The sequence below is a fragment of the Trachurus japonicus genome, chromosome 24 (genome assembly GCF_045865225.1).
Source record: "Trachurus japonicus isolate A0001 chromosome 24, Traja_1.0".
NCBI classification, from domain to species: domain Eukaryota; kingdom Metazoa; phylum Chordata; class Actinopteri; order Carangiformes; family Carangidae; genus Trachurus; species Trachurus japonicus.
Window position 1 is genome coordinate 15,684,432 of NC_140930.1, and position 24,923 is coordinate 15,709,354.

Here is a 24,923-nt window from a genome sequence, read left to right on the forward strand (position 1 = left end):
TATGAAAGCAATATTTGATTTTTGCTAATAAAAAGAGAAATAAGTTACACACTGGGGCTTTAATAATACTGCACCCATCAATACACATATGCACACACTCACCCACATAGACTCACACCACTTCTCAACACAGTTCAGGACATTATCCTGGATTGTGAGTAGGAGTTTGGCAGAGTTTGAGACTGAGAGATTTTCTGGAATTGCCTCCAGGTGTGAAACAGCAAAATCTGCGTTTTTAAGTTGTCTCCTTCTGGATGAAAAGCTCTAAAGTTCTGCTGCTGAACTTGTGCTTTTTTTTTTTTCCCACATGTACGTCTTTTAATATATTTTCCTCATCTCTCTCCAGCAGCAGGCTTTTATTGTAACAATCTAATAAAGAAGCAGCCCTCTCTGTTGAAGAGCTGTAGCGTTCACACTGGGCTGTGTTATTATATTTTAGGGGGAGGGAGCTCCATGCATTTGTGTATATGCACAGTTTAATTTATTTATGGGCCTTTGTTCCTGTTGGTGTCTGCCTGCAGATGCACAACAAACTGGTTCCCATCAATCACTGAAACCGCACTTAAAGTGTAATCATTGTGAGTTATAACACAACTAAATTATCCAATATCCATGCTGCTGTACCACACTGCTGATGGCACTTCAGTAGGTGGACATCTTCAAACTCACATTCATATACATGTGTTAAAAAAACAAGTCAGTATGTAGAGTCCTGTGTTTCCTCTCGACCCTGGCAGGAAGGTCTGTTACATCAGACCCTGAGAGTTAATTAATTCACTGGAGAAGCTGAGCTTTAATAATACATGAAAGTCAGTGTCTGTTTTTGCTGTACAGCATTTTGTTGGAGTTGCTGTTTGGGGCTTTGACTGAATTCAGAAAACAGAAAATAAGGAGAGGAAACTGACTTTGTTATGAATAAACTGTAGAATAATCTACTGGCTGCAGTTCTTGTCTTAAAGTGTTGCTGTCAATGCGCAGAGAGAGGAAACATTTATAATTACACACAGCCACTAAGCAAATCAAATGCCTTTTTGATTCTAAATTTTGCACATGTGATTATAATTAGGGCCACGGGCAATCGCACCGGGCACTGGTCCCAACAGCTATGAAATAGCTGCAGGGACCAGTGCCCGGGCGAAGCCCGGGCACTACTGTTATTGTGTGGATTTTTTCTTATTATTCTTCTCCTTCATCTTCCGGACGCTTTTTCGGTTCGCTACTAGTCCTGCAACTCGAAGAGTTGCAGGACATATTATATATCAAAACGTGCGGCTTGATCGGGATCGGTGTGCTATTACTTTTCTCAACAGTTTACGAATTTTTCGCGACGTAAGTCGCGATTTACTGCGCAAAATTTTTGCATGTAAGTCAATGGGACGGGCGAAAAAAAAAGACCGAAAAAGACTAATAATTGGAGTTTAACAAAAGTCTACTGCTCAGGCATACTTTCACCTAGAGACTCCATTTAAACTTTAAACAGTAGACACAAGTCTTGTGTATTGTCGTATTACTCCACGTTTTGATAGGTCATATAGTTTTTGATCAATCCCTGATCAATGACCATGATCATTTTTGGAGAAATTATGAGTTTATAATGGGTGTGTATTGCATGGAATGTTCGTGTCAGAGTGCGTGACATCATCGGTTAGAGTGGGAGAGAGTGAAGAAACATTCTGTATTTTTTCTGGATAAATTGCCACCACGGCCACAATTTACACTCTACAGACATAATTTTTTCAGAATTTGTAAGACAAACTTGTTATCTCTCATGTCATGTGCTCAAAATATCAGAGAGACTTACAGAACTTACAGAATCAGCCTCTGAGTGCGGCCACGTCTGTCCCTGCTCCTCATTGAGTCCAATACAAATATTTTCTGAGAGGAGCAGAACGGCCTGATGTTTTAAAACTGCCAGCGTCGCCAAAATATTTACTGTAGAAACACCAAATCGTACCGAAATTTTCAGTAAGTCCTTAGAGCAACGTTGATCTGTGTTTTGTTCTGATAGGAGTTACCGTTTTGTCATGCTAAGCCTAATTGTGAGGCCGGTTTAGAGGCAGAAAATGGCTGTTTTTCTCCACGTTTCTGTCTGTCTCAGCCTGCGGGGGCCCCTATCGCCGTGGTAACCTCTTTGATCCTCAGGCCAGAGCTCGTTAACTTCATAAACAATCCACCTGGCGCTCGTTTAAATGTTTATAAACACAGACACAGCTAAATCAGACTGACACAGGATGCAGCTACTAACTAACTATGTGTCAAGTCAGTCACACACACACACACAGACTCTAGAGCCAGCTTCATGTGATTACAGTCACACACACACACACACACACACACACACACAAACACACACACACCTTCATGTGATTAAAACACAGTTAACGTGCAACAGAATTTAAACTTAAACCATGATTTAATCTGGTTTTAAAGTTAAACCTTGTTGGTGTCACACACACACACACACACACACCTACACACACACACACACACACACACACACAGTTAACCTAATGTGGTTACAGCTCCTCCATATCAGTGCTTATAGAAAGATGATCATGTGTCTGTCTGATCAGCTCTGTCTTGACCTTAAGATCGTGGGTTTGATTCCCATGTTGACAGAGATGGCACAACCCGCAGTAGCTCCCGTGGCCCATTCAAAATTTCCCGAGAGGAAATTTTCTAGTTTTATATAACTGTCACAAAAAAGAAAAAAACAGCTATCAAATTGTCTATCTACAGTAAGGTCTGAGATCACTGTCACAATTTCATCTCTGATGTAAAATGACTACACAAGTAATTAATGACAGGTGGTGCACAAAAATACCACAACAGACCTAAAATAAACTGACACAGAGTGGTGATGCATAGGAGTTAGACCTTTCTGCTCTTGATCCATTAAAAATTGACAACCTGATGACTCTTTGATGTCAGTGCTCAACACTGTGCAGAGGGAGTCTGTTCAAAAACAACACTTCCTCCTGGATGTCCCAATTTAAAAAACCCTCAGCAGACCTGCTCATTGACTCTCATCGATAGAGGTGTTTCTCATCCTGTGCAGTGTTCAGTGTTCAATGATAAAGTGTGATAAACAAAGAAGAATAATAGAGAAGACCCACATGAAACTATGGTATAAAACATAATAAACAGAGAGTTGATAGTGTATATGGATTTAGATTTAGAGAAAACTGCATAATATTGGGTATGTTGTTTTTAGTGTTTGTGTAGATGCATGGTCGGATGTTCCAATGACAATGTCATATACAGTAATAATCATAAATTGAACAACTTGATTGTAGTATCATGTTTATAATGGTATAACTAAATTAAAGGAAAAGTATCACTGTGTTTTTGTCAGTTTGAATTTACAATTTTCTGAGGTTTTGTCATTGTTCTGAATGGACAGATATGTGGTTGAGCTCTGCTGCTCTTCTCCTCTATGTCAAAGCCTGAACATTAGAGTGCTGCCTCAGTGTGACGCAGACCTGAGGCCATCAGCTACACTGGTCTCAAATCCAGTGGTGTCCATTACTCCCTGTCACACATCGATGAAGATTTACGCAGCTGCCCGATTAATGGCATATAATGTGTCACACTTGGAGAGATGTGATACGGCTAGTGTTGATTAAAATTCTGTCACATTTTACTGCATACTGGTAAATCAATAGATTGGAGTGATTCAACTTAAATACTTAATGCTACGGTTTGAGTTTAAATACATTAGCATGAGCAGCATTAGCTCTGCAGGAGGGGTTGTCACTGGTTTTCCCAGCAGCTTCTTCATACCTGCTAGTCAGACACATTCATGGTTACAGTATGTTGTGTTTGCATTCATGAGTGTTTGTGCAGGTTCGCTGTTTCCTTCACAAGGAGGGACACTAATGCAAGGGATCAATACTTCCTGCCATCATGAGGAGGAGACACATATAAGACATGCACACACATGCAAAGACACACACGAAGGGATGAGAAGGGAGATGAGACACACATCAGACACACATATCACATGATTATTGATGTAAAGTAATACAGTATAATAATGGGTGTGCATCTGTATGTGCATCCTGAAACTGCATGTTACATTCTACCCTTGAAACACAGTACAGTGCAAACACAGTTAATTCCTAATCTATGAGACCTACATTCGAATTATTGCTACAATAGCACCAGTTTGATTATTCACACATATAAAGTAAAATGAAAAAAAAAACACAAAAATAGGGAAACAGATCAACCAATGTAATAGATAGATAGATAGAAAAATATAGAATTAAAGGTATAATAGGAATATATATATATATATATAAAAAAATACATCAGAGGTAAAAGACTAAAACTAGTTAATTAGATACACAGCAACTTCTTCAACTTCTTGCTGCTGCTTTATTCACTCATCCATTCACCCCCGAAACTGCACCAACCAAATGTCACAGCCCAATATCACTGGTCCAACTCCAGCCAAGTGAATGTGTGGGAAGGTAAACCGTGAAGCATCTAAGAAAAGAAACACACGACCAAACACACAGCTCGGTCAGCTAAGTCGCGGTTGGTGGCAGTGAGGCTGTGGGGAGTTGACAAATGAGGCTGTAACTCTCTATTATCAGGTGTGTCTCTACTTGGTTGTGTAGCTGCAGGAGTCAGCACCTGAGCAGCAGAGCTACGCTTTGTTTCATGACACCTGCTGAGAATTCATGTTCATGTTTGAGGCTTTTTAGGCAGAAGTTAGGAGCAGAGAAAACTGCACCGGTTCAATGGGAAAAGATGAATAGATTGTTTGTTATTTATGCAGGAAAAAACTCAAATAGATTGAGAGTATATTTAACACATTCAACACAAATACAGTTATTATTAATACTATTCATTCAGTCCTGATTAGGTTGGGACAGTTATATTTTGGGAAACAAGCAGGTTCCTGTCAAAGCTAAATAATAAAAGGATCTTAAAATACCAAAATATGTCCCAGCAGCAGGAATGTTGATATTTCAGGCATCTTTGAAAATTAATCCATCAGGCCGAATGGAATTGCAGTCAGACAATGAGCTTCTTTGAATAAATACCGATCATATTATCCCAGCATGGTTTAGAAGTAGCCGAAAAAAAACAAATGAAAGAAATTAAATTGCTTCTCTGTCATAAATTGTTTTGTTCAATTGCTGTTTTCATAACACGATTAAGCTGGAGGCTCATTTAAAATCCAGTCCTCACCACTTGTGTTCCTAAACATCCTTACTGTAAGTCCCGTCTATGGCATCAAGCTCCTCAAACACTGGCTCCTGCACTTCACTAATGCTACACTATCTTTCCCTGGACCCTGGTAAACACCTTTGTCTTTCAACTGTTATTCTTGTCATCCATGTAATCTGTTCAATAGTTTGGTGAATGACCAAAAGACTTGTAAAACGTGTAACATGCCCATAATGGCTAGTCTTTCTAATCAAATGGTTCTGTTCTTTAGAATGCTAATATTTTAAATTAAAGTGTGTTAGTGTTTAGCTTCAAAGTGAGAAAAAACAAAAACCATAATTGTTTGATATCTGCTGGTCTTCAGCACCTGAGGGTGAGTTTTATCCTTAACGTTCCCTGTTTTAGCCAAATAATTTATAATAATAATGATAATGGATTACATTTATACAGTATAGTGCTCTTCTATCGTTACCTGACACTTCCTCTTTCCAGGAAGTTCTAAACACCCTCCTGGGTTTTCCCACAGGTTCCCAGGTGGGGGGGTTGGGGTTGGGGCAGTACAAGTGGCAAACAGTGTAATGTGATTTAATTAGGCCTGGTGCTCCTTCCTGACACTGCAGTCAGTTTTAACACCGAGTCTGGTTATACTATAAATACAGCACGGTGCAAATTTCACAGTGTTCAATTAAGGATGCTGTGACACAGGCTAGTGAGCACTGGTTATATAATTATGAACTGAGAAGGGGAAAACGAGTGGAAAAGCTGAATAAAATCAGTGCATGATACTGGGAATGGGGCCAGGAGTTACTTGAGCTCCCAGAATAAAAATCTGTCTTCCTGTTGCTCACGGCAACATTAAAATTCTGGTGGAAACATCAGGGATATTGTGAAGAGTTTGTCCTCCAGTAACAGTGTATTTTTACCATTTGGGACCACATCATCCTGGAGCTATATTAATAAATGTATGGAGCTGGTTTATTATTCCTCCCTGCTGGTCCCTACAAACCACCCTGAAGCCGTCACAGCGTCCGTCATCGCAGAGCCACTCACAACAATAACACCCACAGATCGATCATCAGTCATCCAGTCCTGCTTATTGAAACAGGCAGGAACTCCCAGAAGGCTTTTCGCCATCAGCAGCGACAGCCACTGCGCATGACTGGCTATGAATGTTGAGTGCCACTATCTATCTCGCCCTCACAGGATAAAAAAAATATATATATTTATATTTATTTTATATATATATCAGGCTTTAAAAACATCAGTGTCCAGACAGAGAAAACTCCCAACAGCTTGTAAATGATGAAGCTACTCTGACAGGAGCAGCACAGACTCAGATTGATGTGGTGGAGCCCAGAGAGCGGCCATGAGGGAGAGAACTTTTCTCCATGTGCACCATGAATCACCCATTCACCACCCAAATGCAGAAAGCAGTATATAAATAACAGTCAGTCATTAAACATTTCTGCATCTTTCATGCAAGTTTTCATGCGAGCAGTTGATAAATCCACTGGTGGAGAGTTGGAGACATGTTGGTGTGGAAAGAAAACACTTCCCTTCACTTCTAAAAGAGTGGGAGTTGTATCATGCATCATTGATATACAGTATGTTAAAATAAGTGGAGGGTCTTGAACCAAACCAAACCCACAGAAGAGCAACATGTGGGCGACCAAATCCAGTTGCCGGACCAATTAAATGGAGTGCGTATGTATAATAACAATATAGGTTGAGGTATTTACAGACGATAGCAGATTGAACCAACGCTCTCAAAATGAAATATCACAAACAGGCTCCATTCAGGAGGCTGTTTACAATCTTAAGTGTTGTCAATTTTGTCACAAGATTAACAGTCTGTTGAACTGGACCACAGCAGAGCAGGACCTTTATTTTCCTCATCTTCTCAAAGTGTCTTTATTTCCAATTCTCTCTGTTTCATATGTATAATTGGTCACAGCAGTATTTTATGAAAAAGCCGTGTTTTCATATGATGTGGTAATGCAAACTGAACACTTCCTGTAACTGTTTCAGATTAAAAGCTCTTAAAAATGTGTCTATGGTCAGAAAGCTTTTGCTTCTTAGCATTATTGTGGTACTGCAGTGAGTATATTGCCTCATTTCCAGCTGCTGATGTTTTTCTGTTGTTTACATGCTATTCAGATCAACGACTTCTATCCCTCTAGCCCTCCCACTCTTCTGCTCCTGTTTATTAATCTGTCTGTTTCTTTTAGCAAATGTAATAAATGCTATTTATTTGCTGTAACAGAAGCTCAGTGCATTGGAGGTGTTAGTAGTAAGACAGGGTTAGAGAGGGGTGACTGGGTGACCCACGAGTCACACCCATAAGGTCCAGCCATGTATAAGATTTAGACCTAATCCTGTTACATGTGTTTCATTGTATTTAAAGGTATAATATGTAGGAATTCCCCCCATCTAGCGGTGCGGCTGCATATCTGAACGTATTCTTAATGTTGCATTCACGTGAAATCCGGCAGACACTGGACAGACAACAGACGCTGCATGTAACAGGATAAACAAGCGTCTATGTAAACAAGTGGTCCGCCAGCACGAGGCAAAACAATACACATGACAATATGTTGTCATGGTGATGTCGTATTGTTTACCTGACCGTCTGCCTGACTGCACCTGAATGCAACATCAGTGCCTCCGTCCTTCCTCACACTACACAGTGGTGACAGTTTTAACAGGCGCTACCTGGAAAACTTTCTCCCCGAGCCGACAGCTCCGCTGAGTTTCTATGGTTACCTACGGTCACGCTGCCACTGAATGTAAAAAATGGCGATGCAACATGGCAGCCTCAGTTCGGTGCGTCGCCCACTTATGTATTTGTAACGACTTGTAACAACTCATTCTAAGGTACGACAAAGCTTTCATTTGTATGCGGGTGTGATTCGACTTCAGTGAAATACGTATTTATGAAAGCAATATTTGATTTTTGCTAATAAAAAGACAAATAAGTTACATACTGGGGCTTTAAACGGTTTAACATGGTTGTAATTGTGTTTTTGGTTACATTTAATGAAATACAGTAAGATACTGTGAAATATTATATACATAATCACATCGCAAACAAGCATGTCGATGGAAACATCTGCGGTAAATTATTTTTGGTAAATTCAACTTATTCTGTAAATTAGAACAAATCAAATTAATGAGTGTCTTTATTTGCCAATCATGGTCTCTGTGTTTAAATATTCTCAATTCAAGGTCCACTTATTTATCTATTCACGTCAACTGCTTCTCATAGACTTCTTCAGCAAAATAAACTCAGAAGTAGCTAAATTAGAGACTCATGCGTTCAGAATATTTGCCAAAGATGTGAATGGTTAAGGTTGAAAATTAATATCAGTGTTCAAATTTGTGATGCTATCATTTGCGTGCCCATACAACTTAACTACCTGCTGTGACCACAAATTGGATGATTCATTTCATAGTGAGTGTTGTAGCTGTGCATGTCAGAGGCCGTTTGACTTCCAATCTTAAATAAAACACAATGCACCTGGGCAGACTTCATGCAATGCAGCCATTTGAAACAATTTATTTTCTCACTGTGAGTCAAATATGGCCGAGGTAAAATAAAAATAGGATTACAGCTCTGCACCAAGTAGTGCATCATGCCTCAGCGGGATGCACAGCAGCTTCATGTTGTGATAAGTAAATAAAATACAGTTTTGGGGCCTATCAGAGAAAAACAGCACCATCGCTTCCTCCGTAATGTCACAGCATGTATGTTTCATGAGTCCTGCTCTGCTTTCTTTCCTCTCATGTCGCTGCCAGTTTTTACACCTCTAACAGCCATCACATATCCTGAGAGAGAGCGAAGTGACAACCTCAGCTCAGCAGTAATTGGCCAGCTCGCAGATGACAGGGCAGATAGACACAGGGGAGACGGACAGGAGGAGAAGCTGCTCCATATTAAACAAAGGTCCACCGACACATGGCGGTACCTGCCCCGTGCAGGGTTTCTTCCTCTACGGGAGTCAGAGGTTAGAGACAACATTACCTGGATTGTTCAGGGAGAATAATGGATTAGTTTTACTCTGATGTGAGATGAGAGCCATGGAGAGAAACCATGACACAGCTTAACATCTAAAAAAAAAGAGGAAAGTCTGTCTCATAAACTTTGATGCAAACCCCACGATGCAGGTTATATCGCTTTATCATGATATATGGTATCTATCTATCTATCTATCTATCTATCTATCTATCTATCTATCTATCTATCTATCTATCTATCTATCTATCTATCTATCTATCTATCTATCTATCTATCTATCTATCTATCTATTACATATATTGGTTGATCTGTTTCCCTATTTTTGTGTTTGTTTCATTTTACTTTATATGTGTGAATAATCAAACTGGTGCTATTGTAGCAATAATTCGAATGTATTTAGTAAATGGTCTCATAGATTAGAAATTAACTGTGTTTGCACTGTACTGTGTTTCAAGGGTAGAATGTAACATGCAGTTTCAGGATGCACATACAGATGCACACCCATTATTATATATTTACTTTACATCAATAATCATGTGATATGTGTGTCTGATGTGGGTCTCATCTCCCTTCTCATCCCTTCGTGTGTGTCTTTGCATGTGTGTGCATGTCTTATATGTGTCTCCTCCTCATGATGGCAGGAAGTATTGATCCCTTGCATTAGTGTCCCTCCTTGTGAAGGAAACAGCGAACCTGCACAAACACTCATGAATGCAAACACAACATACTGTAACCATGAATGTGTCTGACTAGCAGGTATGAAGAAGCTGCTGGGAAAACCAGTGACAACCCCCCCTGCAGAGCTAATGCTGCTCATGCTAATGTATTTAAACTCAAACCGTAGCATTAAGTATTTAAGTTGAATCACTCCAATCTATTGATTTACCAGTATGCAGTAAAATGTGACAGAATTTTAATCAACACTAGCCGTATCACATCTCTCCAAGTGTGACACATTATATGCCATTAATCGGGCAGCTATCTATCTATCTATCTATCTATCTATCTATCTATCTATCTATCTATCTATCTATCTATCTATCTATCTATCTATCTATCTATCTATCTATCTATCTATCTATCTATCTATCTACTGCAATTCAAATTTTTAATATTTTGACATGCCAAAGATACAATGTACAGTAAACAAAGAAGTGATATGAGGGTCAGACTCACAGCACTATATAGAATATCAATCAATATTATGAAGAGTATTGCATTTGACAGTAATTTTCTCATATAATCAAATATTGACTCAAGCCTATTTTTGATGGGTCTATTGTTACAGAAATGATGTTGAGGTTTCATGAGGTTTCATTTCATCGAGCATCACCCGAATCCTGACCAGTGTCCCATCCTGACTAAAAAAAACTTTCAATCAGCCTGATGCTTCAGCCACTAAACCTCACAGTGATGAGTGGAAGCTCACCACAAATAAAACATTTACTGTAACATTTATGTCAGAGTTTAATTCCCATCCTATCAGTTAGGAGGGTTTTTCAGCTTTAAGTGACCAACAGACACACCATTTGGGTGCTTAGCTTTGGACTCAGGAGTGGCTTTCATCTGGCCACTTCACCACACAAAGAGCTTTAGAGGCAGGGAGAGGTTTTGGGTGTTTTCAGCTTCACACTGATGAAACCCTGTGTCAGGGTCTTTGGCTACATATGCAGTAGGGCTGGGCAATTAACCAAAAATATACCGAAACCGACATTTGGACCCTGTAACCGACATAATCTTGGTTATTACTTTCCCTGTGCTCTCCCCTTGAAAAAAAAACACAACTACGCCATGTAAATCATGTGACTCCGCCCCCTCCATCTGTGTTCACTCAAAGTGAAGCGATGAGCGAAGCTGACACTGCATCCATGATTTTGAATACGTTGCCAGGTGGTTGTATGGGTTGTTTGTTCAGAAGCTTATGATGACCCATAGTTTTATTTTTAAGGCAACATCCATGTCCATGTTGAGAGAAGGTCAGGGTGCTCCGTCAGACCCAGAACTATCATGCAGGAGAGTGAGGTTTGATTAAATAGAAAATAATAGAAAAGAATAACAATTGTCCACTGAGGTGGTTGTTGATTCTTAATCATATTCATACAGGAATCTTAATTGATATCATGATCTTTTTCTAACCCAAACCAAGGACCTTTACTGCTCAAACCTAACCATGAAGTTTTGGTGGCCAAACCTAATGAAATATTTTTTGTGCCTACATTTATTAAAGCCATAACTGTTTTTGTAATAAGCATGGCAATGATTGGTACACCAGTAGAGTTGCTGTGTTTATTGGTGTAACCTTGACAACCAGGGCAATTACGTGTGGCATGCAATATTTCAGGAAACATATATGTGATTGGTCATACTATATGAGCAAGTGAAAAAACAACCTACAATATGTGGTTGTGAAACAAATGATTGGTTGGTTGCTTGGTTAAGGTTGGAGGATGAGTTGGTGGTGGAGGTCTATGGACAAGGGCAATAATACATGGGCAGGTGTATGTCTTTCTAATAAGTGTCAACCAGGTACAGATCATGTCCAAGGGGATTCTGTGGAAAGCCAAATAAAAGACTATAAGATATGTTTTTTATTAGCATATTGATAGTAAAAAGGAATATGTTAATGACACACTCTTACTTACTTATTTTCTTATAGCACCCAGTGGTGCTTTAATGGAGGAGGTTAAGTACCGTTGAAAGTGGAGCTCTAAATCAGCCACACAGCAACACCCTAGATCATATTGTGAACTTCAGGAAGGTTTTACAGCTGGTTTTAAAACTCACCTCTGAAAACACAGCACACCTTCAATACCTATTTCTGGTTATGAAAGAACAGGGAAGCCTGTGGTCCACTAACTGTTCTGACACTGTTCTGCTGCCGCTCTGCAGGACGTCCTAAAACTGTCCTCCAATTCATTACGTCCACCTTAAATGGAATATGAGGTGACATAACATTACCAGACTTGGCCCTGCCTGGTAACAAACCAGATGTTCATCAGCTCTAAAGCCACTGAAGGCTGCTAGGCTTTTAGAATAGTGTCACTACACATGACTGACTTTAACATTTACAAGTAGTCAAAATAACACTGTGTGCCACTTTAAATTTCTGTATTATTTTGTGGTTAATGCGTAAATTGATGCCATTCTTTTCTACAAAGTACACCTGCACTATAAAGATAATGTCAAATATTCTAAAACAACACATTTCCCTATATGGGGGTTTTAAATAGCACACTGTGATCCCAAGTGTCAGTGCCGTCTCCACAGAGGAGATGAAGGGCACAGGAACCAACTAATAAGCCTTGGGACTGTATTCACATAAGATAATTAGGTCTACGGTGTATGCCGCCACCACAAATGAATCATGGGAGTGTGCAGACTGAGGCTCAGATGATGTTTGTCAGCATGTGGCTGACAGACACCAGCAGATTCAGGCTAACTCGTTAGCAGAGAGGAAAAGTTGTTTCCCCTCCGCACAACCATGACCATGTTTTTTGCAGAACACCATGATGTCACAGTGAAGGTAATAGGGATTTATGACTGATAACTAACACTTGTTAGCTGATTATTAAGATCAAAAATGCTTGCAGGGGCGATCGCCGATGTTTCGTTTTTTTGCCATTATAAAATATACACACATGTGCTGCAACAGCTGATCAGCGCTGACGAGACAGGAACAGCAGAGCTTCTCTGACAGCTCCTCTATCCTTTTGTTTTGTTTTTTGTTTTTTTTAGCAGCCCCATTGTTACAGGTGATGCACATCTATATCTGTGTACTGTAGCTACATTTATTGTCTGACCTTCCCTCACGGCGACTGCGGTGCATAACTGGCACATAGGCCTACTGTCAGTCCTCCTGTGTAACTTTTTACTACGAAATATGACTGAAGGCAGTCTGCACGTGTCGACACGCCCCAATGAGTTGACGACATAAGGAGCTAATTAAAAAAAACAAAAAAAAACAAAAAATAGTATTAATCGTTCAAAGTTCTTGTTATCGGTTAACGGTTAAAGTCCCACTCCGTCTGCCATTGGTTTACAGCAATTTGAAGGCAGAAAAACTCAGAAATGCAATTTTGAACTTCCTTTTCGGCTGATAGGTGCTCTAACACAAGAAAAATGCCACAGGAACATGTGAAAAGCACGAAAAACACGATTTTCATGGGAGTGGGTCTTTAATCATGTGCAGAAGGTAACCGTTAAAGTCAATATTTGATCCTATTAGATATCAAAAAACATGATGACTCCGCCCACAGCTGTCATTGGCACAGGGGCATACATATTAATAGTTTGACTGTTAACAACATGTCGTGAAAACGTTACTGTTCTCTGACAAAGAGCGTATTTTGTCTCCTGTGGGAGGCAGAGAGACACGGTAGATGCTCAAAATGTCTTCCTAGTCTGTTACTGATGAGAAGGAGTTATGAGACATTAGAGAAATAATATTATAGCTCACAGTTGTATTATAATCAGTAAATAAGAAGGCTGTGAATGTGATTATAATACTCAGATTTAAGCTCCAAATTCTGGCATTGGAGATTCAGGTTGGGTGTCACTTATCTGTCACTGGTTCTTGCATGAGCCCCAGTCTCCTGACAGGCTGAAGTTTAATGTCTGCATTAACACAATAACAAACTGGGGGAGACAAATACAGATTAACCAGACTCACCACTGTCTGCTTCCAAAAAACTGCCCAGTGCAGGGCACAACCATGACACCCTGATAATGTGACACACACAAAAACTTCTTCTCTTGAAAAACTATAACAAACCAAACCATAATTGCCATAATTGGCATAAACTCCTCCATTTAACCTTTTACTTCTGTGAAGAATTCACCCTCCCAACCCACAGAAAGCTTTAAATAATGATGAGTTCTCAACAGGGGGCGCCTCACTGACAGATTGGGTATCAGTATCCATTTGAGATCTCAGTGTCTGCCCTGATGTGGCGTTGATATAGTGATAGGGGTGTGTCTCAGTGAGGACCTCCCAAGAGGAGGGTGGACATCTGCTGCCTCTGAGGTCCTGTCACATGAAATTACAGACTTAATCAAGTCCTCTCCATCTCCTTGGCCCTTCTCCACCTCGTCCGTCTGTAGAAGAGTTTCTCTCTGCCTTCCTCCCCCCTCTGCTTTGTCCCTCTGTGTCTCAGTCTGTTCCCTCATTCTTCCTCTTCACCCTCTTTTTTCCCCCATATATCACATACATTTTCTTTCTGTGCTTTTCTCCTTGACTTGCCTTTTTGGCCTCTCTCGGCATCCTGGCATGCATCACACCATCCTCCTCTCCTCTCCTCTCCTCTCCTCTCCTCTCCTCTCCTCTCCTCTCCTCTCCTCTCCTCTCCTCTCCTCTCCTCTCCTCTCTAGGTCATAAGGACTCCCTCCATTCTCCTACTTCCGAGTCTTACTTAAACTTCAGTTTTGGCCTGCAGCACATCTCTACCAAAGCCCGAGGGATCCTGTGACTTTATGGGAAGGAAATGCAAGATATACTGTACTGTAAATATAATAGAAGAAATACAGAGTGAAGGGACAGAGACAGAGGGAGAGAAGAAGAGTCTCAGACAACAGGAGTGTAAATGATGATATATCACACTGTTGATGTATTTGTGTAATGCTGTATTGATTATCACTGCCACTGGGTGCCTGTTTGTCCTGGCTCTCTGCTTCCCTTGCCTATTAGTTTTCAGAATACCCGTTCACCACAGGAAAAAAACAAAAACTACCAAGCTACAGTACTGTAGCAACCCGCATGCTGGAAATGGGAGTGGCAGGTTTTGATGAAGACCTGGATCATACAGTCAACATACATCTATCCTGTTTTTGAGGGCACAGCAAATGATACTGGTGCAGCAAAACCATCCCCCACTGCTGACATTATAGCTGTGGCTATGCAAGACTAGTAGAATTTACACTGTATCTTAAATCTGAAAATCATTCAGATTCAAAAATCAACTAAAAAATATCAGCTCCTAACTTAAACCTAATTCTTTTATCAGTATCAAGTCACAGCTTTCATCTTAGAGCCTAGAATCTTAAAGCAGAAGTAAGCAATATTTTTGTGTTAATATAAGTCTTAAATAGTTATATCTTCCGACAGCAATCACTTACATAGAGTGTTTGGACCGAAACACGGGTCTCTCAGTCACTCTGCTCTGCTCTGAGCCGAGGAGAAAACTTTTCTCGTATCCTACAAGTTTTATCCAATGAGGAGAGAGAACGGCATGAAGGGCTGTGTGTGCAGCCAAGGGATGCGTCTGAATGTGGTGACGTAGGGACGAGGACCAATAGATCCATGACGAGGGCGGGGGCTCCTAACTCCATCGGCTGACAAGACGTTATGGTGCGTTCAAGGCAGCCCGTAACTCGTGTTTTTCTGACCTGTGAAGTCGTACCAGTTCGATCTGGTACGAGTTCACGGGTCGGAAGTTACGAGTGGCCGTTATAGTGCAAAGTCGCAAGTCGTGACTTGAAGCTGTAATTTACGGTTTCAAAAGCCTGCCTACGCAGCATTAGCCAAAACGACCGGAATTAACCATCCTTTACTGTCAAAATGTCATTATTGATGGGAAGCTTTAGTATTTATTCTATGTATTTAAACTGAAAATATCATTTTTGCTTGTTGCAGTTTTCAGTTTTCTGGTGATATGAGCCTTTTAATAACAGGAAGGAGGTTAAAAGTAACTGTATGGCTTTGCAATACCCTAAGAATTCGTACTGCAATTATCTGAAAAGAACCAGGTTTTAAAAAAAAATAAAAACCTTGATTATTAGAGGGGTTTAAGGACTTTATCTCATGACCTCAGTATTTCTAAAATCATGCCAACAGTGCAGCCCTGACGCCATCAACATTAAACATCCTCTGCACTGCACTGCCTTGAAAACACTCTTTTCCTTTCCTTTATCCATCTCCATCACTGTTCACAGGGATGACTCAAAAGCATGAGTGTTGATGATTTTATCAGCTCAGGTTTTTGCACAAAGCCCTGACGCATATTCAGTACTTATTGTGATCCAACCCCTAACTTACAAATCCTTGTTATATCATGGTTGTGTGAAACAACTGAAATATGACCTGAAAATTTCTAACATCAAGTCCATTTCTCTGTGGTTTTACAATAAATTGCACAATTCTATGAGTTCTGATAAATATCTGCTTTGAAAACCGCACTAATTTTGTGAAGGTTATTATCAATTCCCTATTAGAGATTATCTCACCCGAAGCTCAATGAAATGATAAATCAACTCTGGACAACAACATGCACAGAATAACACATGCAAAGTTGCCTGACAAAAGGATGTGCTGCAAAACTGCATGCAGCAGCAGAGACACACACTGGAAACACACATGCCACTCTATTCGGTAGCAACAACAATAATGAACTGCCGGCATCCCCTCTGAGGGAAAGCCCAACACAATTCTGCTAATCCCCTCCCCAATCAACCCTCTGTGAGTGTCAAACCCTGATAAGCCCCTTAACTAACCAACCCACACACACACACACACACACACACACACACAGGAAAGACACAGTCGTGACCCACGTTCGCACTCACCCATGGCAAAGAACGGGATCCCCAGCAGCGTGGAGTTGAACTTCCCGTCTGATATAAAGAAGATCCCTGCGGCTGTCACGTTAGCGATGCAGATGGTCAGAACCCCCAGGAGGCCCAGGAACGGCTTCCCCCTCAGGCAGTCTCGCATGGAGCTGGAGATGGTGGCGGCCAGGAGCACCAGCACCAGGCTGACCAGCACCTCCCCCTTGGCCAGCACGCCGGTCTGGTGGAAGTCCCGCCACAGGCTGAAGGAGGTGAGCGACTGGATGTGGAGCTGGTCGGTGGCGTGCGGCGCCTCGGCCGTGGACAGCCGACTGACCATGGCGCAGAACTCGTTCTCCCACCGCTCGGCGATGGCGTCCTGCACCACGGGGCCATGGTTGCGGAGGTAGTAGGTGATCTGGATGGCGCGAGCGGACTTGACCTGCTGGTCTCGACTGTTGGGTGAGAAGGACACGCCGCCCAGTTGGTGGCCGATGAAGGACACACGGCCATCCTGCGGGGGATTTAGAGATATCCAATATTAACTCTGACAAAAGGTACAATTTCATAAAAATACATCAGACAGCACAGCACTAGTGCTAGAAACTTCCAGCAGCAGTAGCTTTTCTGCCTTATTTGCTCTAACACTGATTCACCAACTCTTTAAAGGTACATTGTGTAGGAATTGCTCCCATCTAGCGTTGCGGTTGTAGATCGCAAGTAACTCAGTCGTATTTTTCATGCTGCATTCACGTGAAATTGGGCAGACGGCAGACGGACGACAGCCGCTGCACGTAACGGCATAAACAAGCCTCTATGTAAACAAGTGGTCCATCAGTACGAGGCAAAACAATATACGTGACAATATGTTGTCATGGCGATGTGGTATTGTTTACCTGACCCACGTTTTACCGGCTTTCTCTCCACTTCTGTGACTAAAATGACATCTGGTTTGTTACCGACGGCCGTCTGCCCGACTGCAGGTGAATGCAGCATCAGTGTACGACTCGACCTGAGCCAACAGCTCCGGTGTCTCCGCTGAGTTTCCGTGGTTTCCTACCGTCACGCTGCCACTGAACGTAAAAACATGGCGACACCACATGGCAGCCAGCACCGAGCTTACCCGCTCCATGTAGATATGAATGATATGAACGGCAAATTCAGAGCTGAAAGAAACACTTCAGTTTGTTGATGGGAGAGATTACTGATTAATGAAAAACAGACTTTTGAACCAAATAATCGATTTTCCTGAATAGATAACAGGAGAAGTTACACAATGTCCCTTTAAAGCTGCAGACAAAGCAGGCTATATATCATGAAGGTTGAGCTCCATCGTGACATTTAAAATAATTTAATTAGACAGCAAATGCAAGACATCCCTGTGTCAAGATTTTGAAGGTAATGCAATTGTGAAATAAAAAATGTGCAAAGCAGGAGAAAAAGAGTTCAATAAGTTGGCTGAGACAATAAACGTGGGCAGTGGCAGTCTCTCAGGAACAAATCAGTGCATAATAAAGATATGAGGCACAACCTTTCTCATGTTTGACATAAAAGTGTAGCCTTGGTGGATACAACAGATTTTTTAAGTTGACTGAACAGGAATACAGCTGAGGTAACCCTGACTCCATGATAATACCTTCATACCACTTATCTGCAAAAACAAACATGTTTCCCTTTGTGATTAGGTCTTTATAGTTTTAGGCTTTCTCTCTCCACAGACCACACACAGGCCCATTATCATAAGCAACGGTCCATCTGCCCAATCCAATTGGTAGTTACCGTAGCAACCAAGGTCGAGCATAGACCCTTAGAGGTTGGACAAGAGAGTCTCCAGTGAATAACTACAGCACCCATCAGGGTCATGAATGATTTAATCCCATCTTCTCTACAGTGGCACTGAGTTACACGGTGAGAGTTAATGAGAGTGAGCATGTACTGTATTGTACATGAAGCAAGGTTTAAATGTGGCCATGGAAGGAGGAGCCAGCTGCTGCTCATCTCTCTTCTCCATGATTGGTCAGTAAATTATATCCCGGTTTTATGTTTTGGTGAAAATATTTTATTTATTTTCACCAAAATATTGGATCTCGCAGCAAAAGGCTTACAGTGACTAGTACAGCATTAGCTTTCTGAGGTTCTGACTCTGTTTTACTGCAGGTAAGGGAAAGCCATCTGCTGGGTGATGGCTTTTACAGTTTTTCTCGATTGTTTACACACATTTTCTGAAAGCATGCCTCATACTCTCAGAACTCTACACACAAATCCAAAAAATCACACACAATGGGCAAAACCCCTCACTGCTCCTGCAAAATGAAACTTTACATTCAAAACAATGTTATTTCTTCTCAAAATGCTATTTTAGTCTCAAATGACACACACAAACCATCATATGACTAGACATTTATAAGAACCAGTTGAACACTGATGTGCTCAGTGTAAAACACTATGATGAATGGAAAACACTTCTACTCCATTCCTCATAATGACTTAGGTTTTCTTTTTTTTACTGTGACTACAGACAGTATATAAATGTGTTGTAAAATTTTTGAATATTGTTTTGATACTCAGAACACTCAAATACACGGTAACAAATGAAATGCGTGAAGACGCGACCGAGGTGGTCGTGTGACCATGCAGCCGTGCTGATCTGACCACAAAAGAAAAAAAAAAGAGTTGCTCGGGGTCAGCTGGTTTACGGCCGAACAATTTTGAAAGACTGAATACATAATTTTGATGGGATGAGGCTACTGTAACATGTGGCTCACCTAGTAGAGCAGCACTCTTTGTAGTCAAAGACTTTCTTCTAGTCTAGGTTCAAATCCCTCTATCAACATGCAATTTTGGTGATCAATGCATTTTCTTTTGTCATCATCATTATGATCACTGCTATATATGTGTGTGTGTGTGTTTGTGTTGTGTGGCCTCTCTCTCTGTTTGGTTTCTCTCTTTTTGGTGTCAGTCCATCACTGCCTGTTATGTTTCCCTTTTTTGCTAAAGCTCTGATTGCTAATTGTAAAACTGTGTGACAGGTGTTTACCCATGTGATGAGTGAGTGTGCATAGTAGGGAAACTAACGTTAGAATTTTGAATAACAGTGTGTTACTCGTGAAAACAAGAGATTTTCTTCATGAAAATTGTGCCAAATGCAGAGAATTGTGTGTAGCGTTTTGAAAAAAGTGTGTTATAGAACTGCAAATTGAGTGTAAAGCAGGAATTTTGCTTGTAGTTTAGCAGATTTGGTCAAGGGAGTTGGTGCATGAGTTAGATGTTGAGGCCATTGTGTCTCAAGTACCAAAAATTGTGTGTAAACAATCGAGAAAAACTGTAATACAAACAATTCTCCACTCTAAATTAAATCTTTTTTTTTTTTTACAATATAAATTTTTTCATCAGACAGTTCGATATTATAAGCGATTGAACCCACATGATGTTAAAGTCCAAATGATTCCTTTTCCAAACGCTTTTATTTAGTTAGCAGATCAACATGTAATTTGGTTAAGAAGCATTTCCACAAAGTCATTTTTTAAACAGCTCTCTTAAGACTTTTTAACATGTGCTGCTCCTCATTCTTTGCTGTTGATATGGTGTAGCCTATAACTAGAAAATAAAAGGACAATGACAACAACACACACTATACATGTATAAAATAATGTTGGCATGACATCATCATGATTGACAGCTGTGATTAAGTTGTGATTGCTGCACAGACTCACCAGCACAAGATGGGAGTGCACATACTGTATCCAAGATGTTGCATCAATTTCCTGTAATAATGCCCATCCACAATATCAAAGCTATAAGCTTACTCACCACATTCAATTACACAATACATTATAATAATTATTATTCTAAAACACTGATTTAGAAAATATTTCCCCAGCTCTTTTAATTAGGACAGTAAACCACATACACAACAATGTGAATCTGAACCCCGACATGACACTGTTTTGTTGTCGTAACAATGTCAACTTAATTTGCAGCTTATTGTAGACATGATTTATCTTGTTATGAGCACAATAATCCAGCACAGTCAAACAGCCACAATATGTTGTTTCACAGTGGGGAGTTTGATATAAATCTCACGCTTCTAGATAAATAAATCCCCGTGATTATGTGATTCAATTTTTATAAGCAATTTGCTGCAGTGAGACAAAAAAAAAAAAGTTGCATTATTCTGCTCTGGCATTATGTGGGCAGCAACCTTCCAGTCACATAGCTGATCCCATCCTTAAGTCAACAGCCAGGTTTCCTGACTACCTCAAATTTATTACCTCTATTACGTAACATAAAGCAGTATCTGCCTGTTATGTCTATGATTGCTCTCAAAACAATCCTACTCAGCTTTTGAAATGTGTCATTTCATGACTGTGTACAAGTGTGTTTATGTAATGTAATCACTCAGTAATTGCTAAGGGAACCCAGAAAGCTTTAGCCCTCATTTCACTTCTGTAAGTGCACAAAGCTGAAATTAAACCACCACCACCACCCAACTTCAGTAAAGCGTTTCAGCTAAATCTCAATAGTGACAACCCACTTACAGTATCTATAAACTGTTGCCCCCCACACTGAGCTGTCACATGCTCAGACTGACTGCTTAGCATGCATACCTGCATCCAGCTGTGATACAGTGACTACTGAGCAGCTATCAGGACAGCAATTTCTAAATCACCTGCGAAAACAATATACCCAGCTCCAAGCTCAAGATTTTGTTCTCCCTTCTTGTTTGTTGCAGCATTTCAGAAGACAATAAAGTGTTCAATGCCATTGTGTGTGGGAGAGAGAGAATGACAGAGTGAGAGTAGGTGTGGATGGGGCATCACAAAACAGCGAGAATGTGTGTGTGTGTGTGTGTGTGTGTGTGTGTGTGTGTGTGTGTGTGTGTGTGTGTGATATCTGTGAGAGGTTGAGTGATATGTGAAAAGGGGGGATGTGACACCTCTCAAGCTCTCTGACAAAAGATGGATGTGGCTGGTGGGAGAGGTGTGAACTGATATTTTTTGGGATATCACCAGCCTTTAGTTGAAGGAGTAGGCCTACATGTCAAAGTGGTTTACCTCTTCATGTGGCTGTGGAGGAGGTTAAGCTAACAAGACTATACAGCCATGCAGTATAGCTGCTTTGTCAGGCTGTACATCAGCAAAGTGGTGCTTTGAGCTAATTACATTAACATACTGACATGCCTGCAATGGTAGTCTTAAAGCCCCTGTACGGAGCTTTTAACTGGATACGCAAAAGTCTCTGGTTTCTGCTGATGTGTCTCTGTTACCTACAACAGCAAATGAGCCCATCAGTGTGAAGATACGCTATTTCTAAGTAGTCTAATTCTATACCTCTGGAAGGCATGGTCGGGTCGGACCACTGACGAAATGATAGGAATAGATACATAACGCATTAAAAAAAAAAAAGCAAGTCCCGTCTTCTTTCCGATGTTTCCAAAACATGTCCCTTTAAGCAAGTACGGCGTTGCTACCTTAATTTAGCATGTTAGAATTCTTATATGTGCTAATAGAAAAACACACAATACAAGCAATGCTTAATCTGATGGAATTTAGTGTTTAGATTAGTTGTACAGTATGTACAGACAAATTTAAGATTTGTCCTAATGACATTGGTTAATTTCATTAAAAGCCAATTACATTAACCTCGTAGAAGAAATGTCAATGTCTCTGTTGGAAAAAATCAAGATATTTCATGGGATATTAAAACTTCGATGTAAAGGTGGTGGTAGAAGAAAGACTGGGGGTTAAAGCAGTTAAAGGTTAAAGCAGTGAAGCTACCACTATAGATGTACCATAGGTTATTCCATAGCTGAAGAAAGACTCTATTTCCCATGAGCACCAGCGCGTAGCGCCGTAAACATCCTGATCTCCAGGTGTAAGGAAATGAACAGAAGACGTCCAAACTAAGTTTCTGTTACCAGCGGATCATTTCTCAGTAAACACACATACACAATCTGACGGAAAGGTGCCGCATTGCCTGCTCCCTCCTCGTCTTGACTCGCGAAAGTGAAAGTGAGAGCTGGGTTACTGCCATGCTCCTCAAAGCTGCTTAGTGCCAGTGAAGGCGATACAGACCCCCTCAGGCCATGACAGAGGTGTCATTCAACCTGTTGGAAGTCGATGTACCATCACAAAAGTTGTGAAAATATTATATGAAGGTTGAAAAGTTCCTTAGTGTTGGTTTAAAACTTATCAAGACCCCAAATCAAAAAACTGCATCCTTTGATTCTCAGAATGACTCAGACCTTTTGTTGTGGCTGCAGATTGTGGTCAGCTATTTCCTGTTTACTTCAATTGTAGATGTCTCTGCAACTTGGGATAAGCCCACCTGTGATAAACTGTGCTCACTGGACATAGAGAGACTCACAACTGTAAGGCCCCTCTATTCACACTGCATGTCAGCACAAAAAGAAAAGAGCCATGAAATCCAAGGGACTCACTATAGAGCCCAGCAATAAAAGTGTGGCCAGGCATTGATCAGGGCAAGGATATAAAACCATTTCCAAAGCTCTGAGTGTTCCCAGGAGCACAGTGACAGTGGCCTCAGTAATTGTGAAATAAAAGTAGTGTGGAAGGACTTGTCACAGAGTTGGCCATCTGACCAAAATGAGTAACCAGGCAAGAAGAGCCTCGCTCAGTGGGGTGACCAATAACTTGATGTTCACCCAACAGAGCTTCAGAAGCCCTGTGCAGAGATGGGAGAAGTTGCCAGAAGGACGACCATCTCAACAACACTTCATCAATCAGGCCTTTATGGTAGAGGAGAGGAAAAGACTCTGAGATCACGAGGGAAAAATATCTGGTCTAAAAAGACAAAATTATGTTGATCTGAGAAGAACTTCAGACACTATGTCTGGCAAACACAAGGTACAAGGATCCCTACGGTGAAGTGGTGGCAGCATCATGTTATGGTGGGAGGAGGGACAGGGAGACTGGTCTGAACTGAGAGACGGATGAGTGAGGTCAATGAAGCACTTGAAGAAAACCTGCTCCAAAGTGCACACAGCCATCACCTGTGACCCCAGTTCTGTGTATCAACAACTCTATAGCACAGAGTGAAATGAATGAATGTAAGCACAACTTTTTTTTTTGGGGGGGGGGATATAATCAAAAATAAAAAGCTAAAAAAGAACTTTATAGAACTACTACATATTTTGAGCCTTTTTAAAGTAAGAAACTAAAATCATGTAGGCTTGAAATCTTGATTAAAAATCTGCCTACTTTCAGCAAGAATACTTCACTTTTTAATGATATCACAAAATCAAAACACAGACAGTAAAACTGAAAGGATGCTAAGATTTTCAACAATATACGACCCTGTTATTTGGCTGTGAATGCACCATCATTTTCTTTGTTTTACTGGCTTCCATTCATCGATACCAAAACATCTCAACAATCTATCTATTCATGTATTGCAGTGTATCTAGACAACAAATCAATATTATTATTGGTTTTTAGACATTTTGCATGTGAATTTGGTTGAATTGTTGAGTTGAATTGTTTTACAAAGCTCTGCTGTTTAAAGGTGTTGTTTTACACAAACCTAAGTGATACCAAGTTTGCAGTAATTCGAGATAAATTGCTACTTGTTATTTCAATGGTATAAGCTTCATGTATATTTTTCTATTTTGTAATAAAGCTTAATCAAGGGAATGTACAAATGTAGGTTCAGGAGACAGTATTGACTGGATTGCATTGCCCAGCACCCAAATGCACCCTGGGGCAAGCCAGTTATTGACACGTACATACCCAACCTCATCGGCCAATTCCTGTGCTGTGTCTCCTCTCCTCCCATCCTCCAATCACATTGGCTCTGCTGCAGCATTCAAGGTGCCACAGACCTCCTTCTGCACATCAGCTGTTTTTCCTGCTGCCTCACCGCTGCTGGTCTCACCTCCACTTTTATGATTTATTAAAGAGAATGGGGGTGTAAAACAAACATTGACCTTAGCTTGACATTGCCATGCTGCATACAACCCAAACTGCTCAATAACTTAATTCAATCCAGCACTCAATTTCTCTGTCCTCTTGTGAATGGAACAAGAAGCTTGAGCTTGTCTAACACAATATTATTAGTGTTAGGATAAATGTAATGCAGAGATGGCGCACCTGTTTGTCTTTTTATAAAAAGCCATCCTGACCACCAGAGCTTTCGACGACAAAGGCCCAGAGCAGCCGAAGCAGCTCTT

The 24,923-nt window shown here is 40.7% G+C and overlaps 1 protein-coding gene across 1 annotated transcript in view; it reads right to left on the bottom strand.

Annotated features, from left to right (window-relative positions):
- ptchd4 (patched domain containing 4) overlaps positions 1-24,923 on the bottom strand; it is a 39,781-nt gene that overhangs the window by 9,106 nt on the left and 5,752 nt on the right. The window contains exon 2 of the mRNA XM_085771166.1: positions 16,754-17,249. Within this exon, the coding sequence (XP_085627292.1) occupies positions 16,754-17,249 (496 nt within the window). The remainder of the gene's footprint in view (positions 1-16,753; positions 17,250-24,923) is intronic.